Source organism: Cervus elaphus, chromosome 10, assembly GCF_910594005.1.
Source record: "Cervus elaphus chromosome 10, mCerEla1.1, whole genome shotgun sequence".
Lineage (NCBI taxonomy): Eukaryota > Metazoa > Chordata > Mammalia > Artiodactyla > Cervidae > Cervus > Cervus elaphus.
Window position 1 is genome coordinate 28,621,594 of NC_057824.1, and position 13,104 is coordinate 28,634,697.

The following is a 13,104-nucleotide window of genomic DNA, read 5'->3' on the forward strand; positions in this document are numbered from 1 at the left end:
AGGGCCCAAGACCCATTCCAAAGCTCAATAACAAGAAATCATTGTCAGCTTTATTATTATCACTGCTCCATCATCTCCATCCTCCACAACAGTGAGCTTATGAAGTGGTTATAGATGGCAGCGGGTCTGATGCAGGAGGACAGGCTCTCAGGCCAAGTTCAACCCTTTCTGATTATAAGGCCTAAGCCAGTCCATTAGCTGGCAGCTCCATCTGTCTGGCCCTGTCTGGTTGGCCCTCTGAGTTATCACGAGCATCCTCAGTTTCCTCATCTGTTAAATGGGGCTGACAGCACTACACTATCTAACGTACCATACCGCCTCAGAGGGATGATAAAACGTTTCCAGTGAGGGAATTCTCTGGAGGTCCAGTGGTTAAGCTTCCACCCTTCCAATGCAGGACCAAGGTTCGATTCCTGGCTGGGGAACTAAGATCCCACATGTCACAGGGCATGGCCAAAAAATTAAAAAAATAATAAAACTATTGGATTTAAAAAAAATCTTTTTTTAAATAAAAAATGCTTCCAGCATGGCCAAAGGTGATGTCACCAGGTTTGACACTCAGCTCTGGAGCCCAGCGCCTCGGTGTTCTGAGCCTCACTGTCATCAGCCTGTCACACGGAGAGTCTGTCCTGCAGAGGACCGGCGAGGGGTGAGGGCCGCAGGATCTACAGGGCAGCGAGCTGAGCGCACACAGATGCCCTTCCTGTCTCTGCTGAGATACAGAACCTCTGGTTGAGCACGGGCCAGCCCCCCAAGGCCTGCTGACCCGGACAGAAGGTTCAGACTAAGTGTGGGAACTTGCAAAGCAGAGAACCGAGTTTGGATCGTTCTGCCCACCTCCCCACCCCTACAGACTTCTCTGCAGCTTAAAGAGGGTTCAGCCAAGAGGCTGAGCTGATAAAGGTCTGGCTATTTTTTTTTTTAATCCCCTTAGCGTGGCCAGTTAGTCTAATTAGGTGCGGACACAACACTTCCAGTGACAGGTCCTGACGGCTGCTCTCAAACTCAGAGTGAAATCTCACCTGCCTTTCACACCCTCCCCCACCCCAGGGACCCACGAGAAGAGGCTGGAGATCCAAACTGGCTTTTGTCAGGAAAGCTTTGCTGACGCTTTCCCCACACTCATCATGCTATAATTTGCTGAAGTCACTCACGCCAGCTTCTCGAGTGCTGAGCCCTCAACGCTAACCCCCTGAGATGGCAGGAGATGGCCCTGCAGGAGCAAACAGCCTTCTGCGGGGCAGGAGGGGCTGTGGAACAGCTCAGCATCTCCTTGGTCCAGCAAGCCTGGGGCTTCAGAGTCTGATAAACCAAGTTCAAATCTGCTCTGACACGCCTGCGTCAAGTTCTTCACCTCCCTAAGCCTCAGTCTCCCCAGCAATAAAATGGGGCTAATAACTGCCTCCAGTACTGGATTATCTAACCAGTCATGTTTTTCCACAGTAGTCATGTATGGATGTAAGAGTTGGGCCATAAAGAAGGCTGAACACTGAAGAATGGATAACTTTTGTGCAGTGAATGTTGGAGAAGACTCTTGAGAGTCCCTTGGACTGCAAGGAGATCCAACCAGTCAGTCCTAAAGGAAAGCAATCCTGAATATTCATTAGAAGGACTGATGCTGAAGCTGAAGCTCCTATACTTTGGCCACCTGATGCAAAGATCTGACTCACTGGAAAAGACCCTGATGCTGGGAAAGATTGAAGGCAGGAGGAGAAGAGGACAACAGAGGAAGAGAGAGATGGTTGGATGGCATCACCAACTCCATGGACATGAGTTTGAGCAAGCTCCAGGAGATGGTGAAGGACAGAGAAGCCTGGTGTGTTGTAGTCCATGGGGTCGCAAAGAGGCGGACATGACTGAGGCAACTGAACAACAAGTAGTCATGGAAATATAGGTCCATGAGTGAAGAAAGGGAGGGAGGGAAAAATAAATAAATTTTTAAAGGAGTCAATATTTGCTACTTCTTAAAAACTATCATGGTCAGTGTTCTGGGAAAATTTAAAATATTGTTGGCTTTCTTTACTTTATAGTTTAGTGTTGTTTTTATTCTGGATTACATACACAGGCACCATAATAATTTCAAGGCTTCATTTTAAAGGTCCTAATCTGATCCCAGGTGGCACAGTGGTAAAGAATCTGCCTACCAAGGCAGGAGACACAGCTTCAGTCCCCGGGTTGGGAAGATCCCCTGGAGGAGGAAATGGCAACCCACTCCAGTATTCTTGCCTGGATAATCCCATGGACAGTGGAGCCTGCAGGGCTACAGTCCACGGGGTTGCAAAGAGTCAGACACGACTTAGTGACTGAGCGCCAGCACATGGATCTGATCCCGTCTGCCCAGAGGATGAATGGAGAATATTCCTGGAAAGCCCTGTGCACACAGGAAGCACACAACAGAAATCCACTACTGGGGCTTTCCTGGTGGTCCAGTGGCTGAGACTCTGAGCTCCCAATGCAGGGGGGCCAGGTTCAATCCCAGGTCAGGGGAACTAGATCCCACATGCCTCAACTGAGACTTTGCATGCTGCAACTAAAGATCCTGAGTGCCACAACTGAGATCCAGCACAGACGGATAAATAAATATTTTTTAAAAATCCATTATCACCTCTTTGGAAACGAGAGTGTGAAAGAATTTCCATCAAAAGGTAGTGGGTTGAACACAGGCAGTTAGCGCTCCTCTTTCCCCAAACCTCATTAAAATGACAGTAAAGGGGTTTTGAAAGTGAGTGAAAGTCACTCAGTCATGTCCGACTCTTCACGACCCCATTGACTATATAGTCCATGGAATTCTCCAGGCCAGAATACTGGAGTGGGTAGCCTTTCCCCTCTTCAGGAGATGTTCCCAACCCAGGGATCAAACCCAGGTCTCCCACATTGCAGGAGGATTCTTTACCAGCTGAGCCATAAGGGAAGACAAAGAATAGTGGAGTGGGTAGCCTATCCCTTCTCCAGGGGATCTTCCTGACCCAGGAATCAAGCCAGGGTCTCCTGCACTGCAGGAGGATTCTTTACCAACTGAGCTATGAGGGAAGCTTTATTTTTTGGGCTTCAAAATCACTGCAGATGGTGACTGCAGTCATGAAATTAAAAGATGCTTGCTCCTTGGAAGAAAAGTTATGACTAACCTAGACAGCATATTAAAAAGCAGAAACATTGCTTTGCCGACAAAGGTCTGTCTAGTCAAAGCTATGGTTTTCCCAGTAGTCATGTATAGATGTGAGAGTTGGACTATAAAGAAAGCTGAGTGCCAAAGAATTGATACTTTTGAACTGTGGTGTTGGAGAAGACTCCTGAGAGTCCCTTGGACTGCAAGGAGATCAATCCAGTCTATCCTAAAGGAAATCAGTCCTGAATATTCATTGATGCTGAATCTGAAACTCCAATACTTTGGCCACCTGGTGCGAAGAACTGACTCATTGGAAAAGACCCTGATGCTGGGAAAGATTGAAGGTGGGAGGAGAAGGGGACGACAGAGGGTGAGTTGGTTGGATGACATCACCAACTCAATGGACATGAGTTTGAGCAAGCTCCAGGAGTTGGTGAAGGACAGGGAAGCCTGGCGTGCTGCAGTCCATGGGGTCGGACATGGCTGAGCAACTGAACTGAACTGAACTGAAAGGGATTTTTCTCAGGCTTCCCAGGTGGCGCTAGTGGTAAGAGACACGGGTTTGATCCCTGGGTCGCTAAGATCCCCCAGAGGAGGGCATGGCAACTCCCTCCAGTATTCTTGCCTGGAGAATCCTACGGACAGAGGAGCCTGGTGGGCTACAGCTCATGGGGCCGCAAAGAGTTGAACACGACTGAACACACAAAGGGGTTTTTCAAAAACACATGAAACTGTCCAAATAAATGGGAGAGGAGAGAACAACACAACCTGGGAATGAACAGCACAACAGCAAATGGGATGAGCGATGACAGTCCAGGAGAGACATCTAAGCTGGTGGTGGGGAAGCGGAGAAGCAGAGTCCCCTGCCTCCAGCCCAAACCTCAGTAATGGGCAACCTGGGGCCTCGGGAAGAGGGTGGAGGACAATGAAACATAAGGACTGGCTGAATGTCCATCTGAGAAGCTGCTAGACACTCCAGGTACCATCTATACTCCCTGCAGCCAAGTGACTGCCCTCCCCACAGCCCACCAAAGCGGGCAGATCAGTTCTCTGGAGAGGGAGAAATAGAAGGTCTCTGTCTTGGGGACACCAGGAATGGCAAGAAGACAACGTGCCAGTTTCATCCCCTAGTTTGAAACCCTCATCCTCTTCTCAACTCGATCCTTAAAATGATGGTTGTTGTTGTTTAGTCGCTAAGTTGTGTCTGACCCTTTTGTGATGCAGTGGATTGTAGCCCACCAGACTCCTCTGTCTATGGGATTTTCCAGGCAAGAATACTGGAGTGAGGTGCCATTTCCTCCTCTAGGGGATCTTCCTGACCCAGGGATCAAACCCATGTCACCTGCATCTCCTCCATTGGCAGGCAAGTTTTTACCACTGAGCCACCTGGGAAGCCCCAAAATGATAGTCGATAGATCTTTACCCTTCAAGCAGAAGACTGTACAAGACTTCTCTGAAGAATTTCACTAGCCCAAGAAAAAAGACTGAAAGATACACTAGGAGTCACCCGATGGAGCAGCCCAGCCTCACCAGCAAGCCCCTCCTGCAAACACGAAGCTGCCATCAATTTTTTGGTGCCCATGCATTAGAGCATCCCAGATGAATGGACAGTCAATGAATCAGCAGGCATTGGAAGAAAGTCACTAACAAGACAAACATAAATTAAAACAAATAAGTAAGCAAATATGCCTCTTGGAGGTAACAGGGGCCTACATGTGGAGAAGTACCCTCTAAGGAAAGGAATATGCATGGAAAAAGAATCTGATAAGAAAGAAACATTCAGGAAACAAAACAAAGTTCTTGGAAACTTTTTTTTGGAATGATAGTAGTAATTGAAAACTCAGTGGAGAGTTTCTAAGATAAAGTTGAGGTAACTGCCTAGAAAATAAAAAGGACAAGAGAAAGAGATGAAAATTATAAAAAAAAAATCTGAGAATTCCAGTGTAGAAATAAGAAAACATCTAGAAAAAAACAGAACAGAGAATACAAAGAAAAAGAAATCATTAAGGACATAATTCAAAAAAATTTCCCAGAATGTAAGGACAGGAATTTATAGACTATGAGGATCCACTCAAGTCACCAGCACAATGAGTAAAAACAGACCCACACCATATCCAATCATGAACAGGGAGATAAAGATTAAAAAAAAAAAAAAAAAACACTTCCAGAGAAGGAGTAAGGAGGAAAAAAAAAAAAAAGGGTCACATACAAAGGATCAAGAATAAGAACTTTTATCTTCCCCAAAATGAAACTGAATCTCAAAGTTAATGAAGCAATGTCTTAAAAATTTGGAAAAAAAATTATTGCTTGCTTAAAAATGTAAACCCAGTTAAACTATCCCTTAGGCTTCCCTTTTGGCTCAGATGGTAAAGAATCCATCTGTGATATAGGGGACCTGGATTTGATTCCTGGGTTGGGAAGATCTCCTGGAGAAGGAAATGGCAATCTCCTCCAATATTCTTGTCTGGAGAATTTTCCATGGACAGAGGAGCCTGAGGTTGCAAAGAGCTGGACAGGACTGAGTAACTAACACTTGCGCTTCACTTTCACAGGCTTTCCTTTAAATATTAGAGAAGCAGCAAGACTTTCAGATATGTAGTATCTTAAGTTGTCTCACATATGTCCTTTCTTGAGAAGCTGCTACAGAAGGTGCTCCATTTAAACAGGGAGTAAATTAAGGAAGAAGAAGACATGGAAACTAGGAAACAGTCCACCATGAGAGCATTCAAAGGAATTCCAAGAATGATAAAGATGATCCCAAACGTCAGCTACTGGTCACAAGAGGGTATCCAGGGCAGGTCAAGACTCCAGTAGCAATCACTCCAAAAAGAAGCTATAAATAGGATCTTGAACACATATCTTTATTATAAGACATATTATAAGAAGATTGACACATTTAGAAGGAGAATTTGTGGTAGAATTAGTGATTAAGTACATAGATACCCAAGTTGGAAAAAAAAAAAAAGGCAATTACTAACTCCAGGGGAAAGAATAAATTGTATAGGAAAAGTCATCATAAGACAGTGCAGAGCTCAGCTGTGAATGGCATCTACACAGTCATGATAATGTAAATTCTGAATAGAGCTTTCACCGAAGTTAATATACAACTACATTGGGAGCTTATGTGATGGGGCATGGTTGCGTGTGTGTTGGGAGGAGGCCAGAGGACAAAGCAAGGGGGTGATTGAGTGAAATGCTCATGTTCCATGATGAAAGTCAATAAGCAATGCCTAAAACTGAGGGAGAAATTTAAAATATGAGTAATATATTCAAGTCTCTTAGAGATTACAATGTTAAAAACCCAAAATTCAGTTAAGAGTTGATAATGGTTATCCCTGGAGAAGGGGAAATTAGAGAAGCAACCAAGGAGTGATTTTTTCTTAACAAGCCTCGAGGAACTGACTAAATCATCTTCTTGTACACCTTCAATAAAGATGAAAGCTAAAAGTGTAAAAAAGGAGTAAGGAATTCCTTTAGGCCTCTAATACTCCAGCAGCATGCAGAACAGTGCATACGGAATGTTACTATTTGTGGGGAGAACTTGGGAAGAGAGAAATGGATGTGTATCTTCCGACATGTGCAGAAAATATCTCTAGGAGAGTATCTAAGAATATCTAATAAACTAGAATAATAACCCCATGGTTATCTCTGGGGAGGCAGACTAGGAGTCTTAAGCACAAGGGTTGAAAGGGAAAATGGTCAGCTTTTGAATTTGAATCTATCATCTCTCCAAAAACAAAAAAACACTGGGAAATGTAAAAAGTACATACGATATTTACACATACACATACATAAGACATATTTTAAATGCTGACTTCTCTCATTGTCTCCTCCCTACTGGGGCCTGGCTTCCTTTGGGGAGGGGCTTGTGAATGAATTATGTCTTAGAAATCCCCTCCCATATTCCCAACTCCCCTGTTACTATTCTCAGCCAGAATGCTCCGCCCTATCCTTTCCCCTCTTAGCGAGTCATAGAGGCTTTGGTAACTCCCCCACCACTCTTGGATAACCCACCCCACCCATCCTGACCCTGGTCAGTGCTTTTCTTTTTTTAAAAAGAGTTTTTAATTAAAGTAACTTTTTTTTTTTGGCCGGGTTGAGCAGCATACAAGATCTCAGTTCCCTGGCTAGGGGGTTGAACCTGTACTCCCTGCAGTGGAAGCATGGAGTCTTCATCACTGGGCCACCAGGGAAGCCCCTGGTTCTTTTCTTTCAACAACTCTGAGAGTTCTTCCTTCATTCATTGCAAATATTAACTGAGCAGCTAGTCCATACCAGGCACCAGCACACATCCCAGAGATTCCATGATGAGCAGGCAGACAAGCGTGGTGTTTGTGGGTTTCACGGAGTTTAGGGGGCCTCGGGAACTTGAGTCCACATGACAAATTTTAAACATTTCATTCTGTGTTGGTGAATGCGTTCTCCACCCTTTCCCAATCCTCTCTCTCCACACGCCATCCTGTTTCATAAAGGACTTGAAGAGAAAGACATAACTGCTGACTTAATGCTTCCAACAAGACAGAAAGTTCAGCACGATCCCAGCCCAGTGACTGGACAGCCTGGGACAGGAACATTCACCAACAGAGTCACAAACCGGCCCCACACGTTCCTTCACAAAAAACAAATTCCCACTTTATAAAGAAAAAAGAAAGATTTTTCCTAAGCTTTTATTTTTTCTCCTTGTTTTTTTTTTTTTTTTTGGAGATTTTTTTCATCAGAGTTTGTCATCACTCATGCCAGAAAGCACCAGATAAGGCCAAAACAAATGCATACATAGCAACTGTTGATTAACCTTTAATTTAAAAAGAGCTTATCACTTATGGATGGCATTTTTCTCTTGAGGTTTAAAATTTCTAGGTAACTTTATATTTCACTATATAATTGTGGGTTAAAATACAGAGCCTAAGAGAAATGAAATGTATTTGCCTTGGGGGTCCATGTACAGAGTATAACATTGCCCCGTGGATGGGAAGTTGTCTAGGGAGGCAAAAGTTATCACAACACAAAAATATTCTTCAAAGAGTCAAGTATTTGGGAAACCAGATCCCACTAAAGCATCTTTCTCTAGTCTGCATTACTGCTGTCCTCTAATTCAAAGGCTTCCCCTTGCCAGCTATTGGGTATCAACATCCATCGTCGATAGAAACTTCATCTCCTGTGTCTCCTGCATTGCAGGCAGATTCTTTCCTGCGGAGACATCAGGGGAACCCTAAGTTTCTTAAAGTTACATATATAAATTCTAAGAGCACTATGGCAATGTTTACCTGTCATTCCCTCTTCCCCTTTTCATTCTGGTATTCAGACTAAATGTGCTTAGTAAGAGCTCCCTTAGGCTTCCCTATTGGCTCAGTGGTAAAGAATCTGCCTGCCAATGCAGGAGATGTCAGTTCGATCCCTGGGTCAGGAAGATCCCCTGGAGAAGGAAATGGCAACCCCCTCCAGTGTTCTTGCCTGGGAAACCCCATGGACAGAGGAGCCTGGCAGGCTACAGTCCATGGGGTTGCAAAAGGGTCAGACATGACTTAGCAGCTAAACAACAACAAAAAAGCTCCCTCAGCTCCAGAAAAGAACTAGGAATAGTCCAAACCAATCATAAATGTTCCAGTCCTCTTTGCCAATGATTGGTTTAGAGGTTTGCATGTGATCAAGACATAACAGACTTAACAGACAAAAGGGATGCCTGCTGATGAGTTTCTGGAAAAGGTTTTCTTCTCTCATAAAAAAGAGACGTAGGGAAAAAACCTATCCCTTCACTTCCTTCATGCTTTTGGATATTATCACATGAGGCTGTGATGTCTGGAGCTATGGTTGCCATCTTGTGATGATGAGGAAGCAGCCAAGAAAATCCCAAAAAAGTCTGTTTTTGAGCTGCTAAATTAACTAAGCCTGAAATCATCAACATCCAGACCACTTGTTATATGAGGTAATAAATTCCTGTTGTTTAAGCCATTTTAATTGATTGCTAAGCTTCTTGTACCAAAAGCACCCCAAATGATATGAATACTGTAACTTTGTGATGTTTAGCTTTCCAAGGAGGTGTGTGAACCAACATTGTATACTCTTTCATCAGGAGAGACTACAAAGGATTTTTTTTCACAAAAGCACATACCTAACTCCAAGAGTCATCACTTTATAGCCTAAGATTATATCTCGCACAATCCTCTTTGCAAGGCTCCATATTCTGGTCTTTAGAAGTAATGGTAGTACCCGTCTGGAATGGTCTAGTTTGAATCATACTGTGGGGCATGGTTAATCCTGTCAGTAATTTGGGGAACTTCTACCTGAGCCCCTTTACCTTGAGTTGGGAGAGTAATTTGTCTTAGGTACACCTGCCCTCAGGAGCTTCCAGAACTGGGCTCCTTTCAATTCTCAACTCAGAACATTCTTGGAGAAAGCTATGCCAGGGCTTGCAAGTCAAGCACAGGAGCCAAGCAGTAAACCCAAATGCACCAGGCCAGGTGAAGACTAGGGAACTGGAGAAATCATATGTCCTTTTGAGGGGCTGACAGGTGGGATCACATGTTGCCAGATGTTCCAATACTTTCAAAATAACCTAGAAATCGGGCTTTTTATGTACAATCTCCACATTTTTAAAAGTTGGCAACTAATTAAAGTATCCTTAAAACTCCATGTGGACCAAAAACCAAACTTATCTGAGGGCTGGATCCAGCCTACCAGCTGCCGGCTTACCACCTCTAGGCTCTTCACACCTAAAAATCACATAACAACTGTGCACAGCTTTAAAAACTGCCAAAGCTCTTTCCTGTTGCTCTTTCTCAAGTGTAAGGACAGAAGAACTCCTGTATCTGAAGGCCAGATCCATTTATAGGAGGAGGTATTCCATTTATGGGAGGAGGCATGAGAGAACTTTCTAGAACTATTTCCCATCTTGGTCTGGGTGGTGATTACGACTGTAGGCATGTAAAAATTAATTTTAGCCTGGACACTGAATTTGTGTACTTTTTGCATTCTCCTGTATGTATGTTCTACCGCAGTAAAGTTATTAATGATAGTAATAATAATAATACATAAATGTGAGGTAATACGCAAAGGTCTTCAGTGTGGAAAAGCCTGCTTTACCACTGTACAACACGCTGCAAGATAGATCTTCTCACTCCCTTTTTACAGATGAGGAAACTGAGGCTGGAGAGGAAAAGACATTTGCACAGGATCCCACAGGATGTGAGTGACAGCTGGCTGCAAATTCAGATCTGGTTGGCTCAGCGCCAGGGCCGTTCCCCACCAGCTTCCCTTCCAAGGTGACAGCATCCTACCATCTTCCAGACGGCTGGCCCACCCAGGCCTCGGGCAACCAGGGGTCGGCGAGCCCATGCCTGTATTTGCCCAAACTGTCTGCCCTCCCTTCTCTCCCGGGCTGCACACACATCTGTTCTGCTTGTTTTTTCCCTTTTTCAGTCACAGCCCTGCTGTTACCCAGCTCCGCCTGCCAAACCCCACATTCTTGGCGAGAACTGCAGGCGGGCAGGACAGGAGGGGCCTGGTGAGTGACTGTAAGCAGCCCAGGTGGGCTCCCTGGAGGAGGAGGAGCTCTATGCCTCTGCAGGCGGCTCACCTTGCAGCATGCTCCGGTAGGCCGTGTCGGCAATGGCATAGATGTGGGGTGGCATCTCGTGCCGCTTCTTGCCCTTGTACATCTCGATGATCTTCTCTGAGTAGATGGGCAGCTGCTTGTAGGGGTTCACCACCACGCAGAAGAGGCCTGAGTACGTCTACAAAAGAGAGAACCGAGCTTACTGCAGGAACCCGGCAGGGACAGAGCTCTGACATCCAGTCTGTGACCACCCACCACAGCCTGCATGGTCTGAGCGCCACTGTGTGCGTTTTCTCACTTCATTCCCACAGGGGCAGCCTTGAACATATGTGCTCAGAGTCCCATTTTAGAGATGGGGAAACTGAGGCTCAGGACTTCACAGGTGGTACCAGCGGTAAAGAATCCACCTGCAATGCAGGAGACACAGAAGACGCCGGTTCAATCCCTGGGTCAGGAAGATCCCCTGGAGGAGGAAATGGCAACCCACTCCAGTATTCTTGCCTGGAGAATCCCACGGACGGAGGAGCCTGGTGACCTATAGTCCATGCGGCCACAGAGAGTCAGACATAACCGAGCAATTGAGCACACATGCACAAACTGAAGCTCAGCGTCCTGGTGGGAATTTCTGGCGTCACTGACCCCAGGGACAGGGGAGAGGGGCAAGGGGTAAGCTTGGATTTCCAGGACACCATTTATAACTGTGGTTTTAAACAGTTCTGGGTTCAGACCCCAGGGCCACTCCCAACCACCGTCACTTCATGTCCCTGCCCTCACAGGCTTAAATAACACCTACAATTTCTCAAGCACCTACTATGCACCAGCCACTCAGCTAAGCACTTCACAGGCGTCTTCTTTAATCCTCACATTAGACCTCTGACAGGGGTACTATAATTTCCCTGTGACCCAATTGACAGATGAGGAAACTGAGGCTCAGTGAAGTTCTCACCAAGTCACGCAGCTGCTGGGAAATTCAGAACTAAAATCATGACTTCTTACCCCAGAGCTCATACTCTCCTCGATCATGAAAAAGGACAGAGTCCCTCATCTGTAAAGTGGGGATACACACAGCTGTCTTTAAATAGGAATGGTACTTACCCATTACAACATGGATGAACCTTGAAAACAGTACACTGAACAAAAGCAGTCAGACACAGAAGGTCATGGATCACACGGTTCCACTTACATGAAATGTCTAGAACAGGCAAATCCATAGAGACAGAAGACAGGTCTCTGGTTTCCCGGGACTGGAGAGACGGGGGAATGGGAGCGACTGCTAGTTGGAATGGGTTTCTTTGGGGGTTTATAAAAATGTTCTGGAACTAGATAGCAGTGGGAGTAAGACTACACTGCGAATGTATCAATGCCATTTGTTCCCTTCAAACTAATTAAGATCATGAATTGGTTATATGGATTTTATCACAATTAAAAAAAAAAATTGGGAGTTCCTGGGGGTCCAGCGGTTAGGACCTCCCACTGCTGGGGGCCTGGGTTTAATCCCTGGTCCAGGAATTAAGATCCAGCAAACTGCACAGCAAGGCCAAAAAAAATTAATTAATTAGTTTAAAAAAATCATCCTGCCCTACCAAGTGCAGAGGAACATCTGAAACTGATCAGAACAAGGAAGGGGTATGAAGATGCTCACACTTCCCTCCGTGCTGGGGGCGGGGGAGGCGTGGTCCTGATTACTACTGCTCTTTACTATATCCTGGCCTTTCCCACGGGCTGAGCTCAGAGCCCAGGAGACAGGCGCCAACCTGTCCCAGAGGAACTGCTTTCCCAAACGATAATATCAGCGCTGCCCAAGGCTCCGGTGGCCACGAAGCACGTCTTCCCTCCAACTCCCCCAGAAAGTGACTAAAGGAGGAGGAGCAGAAAGTCCACCCCTGGGTTACACTCGGAGCAAAGCAAACACCGGAGAGGTTCGGCACCTCGATCAAAGTCACCCAGCACTGAGCCCCCCGCTGTGAGGCGTGGGCACTGTCCATCAGCTGTGGGCCTATTCCCGTCCCACAGAAATAATCGATCATCTCTTCATTCAGTCTCTCATTCATTCATGCATTCCACGTGTGAGGCTCTGGGGTTACAGAGCAAGACAAAACACCCAAGGACCTGCCCACAAAGGGCTTTCAGTCATGGCAGCAGCTGGTTGGCAAGTGAGGGACTCCCTCCAGGGCTCCATCTGCTAAGGGGCGATGATGATGACAGTTGATCCGGGGTGAGGGGAAAATGCTGTTTCTGAAAAGGAACAGGACTGGGGGTGGGGGAGGTCAGAGGGAGGCCGTAATCTCCCAGGTTCCCACAAGTCGTATCTAAACATCCATCAGCCACTTATTGAGCACTGACTGCATACCAGGTCTGTGTTAAATGCTGGAAACAAATAAATCGATGATCATTCCTGCTCTCAAAAAGCCTCTTTCAAAAGGGAGATGAGGATGTCCAAATAACA

General features: G+C 45.7%; 1 protein-coding gene across 5 annotated transcripts in view; it reads right to left on the reverse strand.

Annotated features, from left to right (window-relative positions):
- MYH11 (myosin heavy chain 11) overlaps positions 1–13,104 on the reverse strand; it is a 125,449-nt gene that overhangs the window by 87,402 nt on the left and 24,943 nt on the right. For all 5 annotated transcript variants that reach the window (XM_043914392.1, XM_043914393.1, XM_043914391.1 and 2 more), the window contains exon 3: positions 10,680–10,836. In XM_043914392.1, coding sequence (XP_043770327.1) covers positions 10,680–10,836 — 157 coding nt within the window. The remainder of the gene's footprint in view (positions 1–10,679; positions 10,837–13,104) is intronic.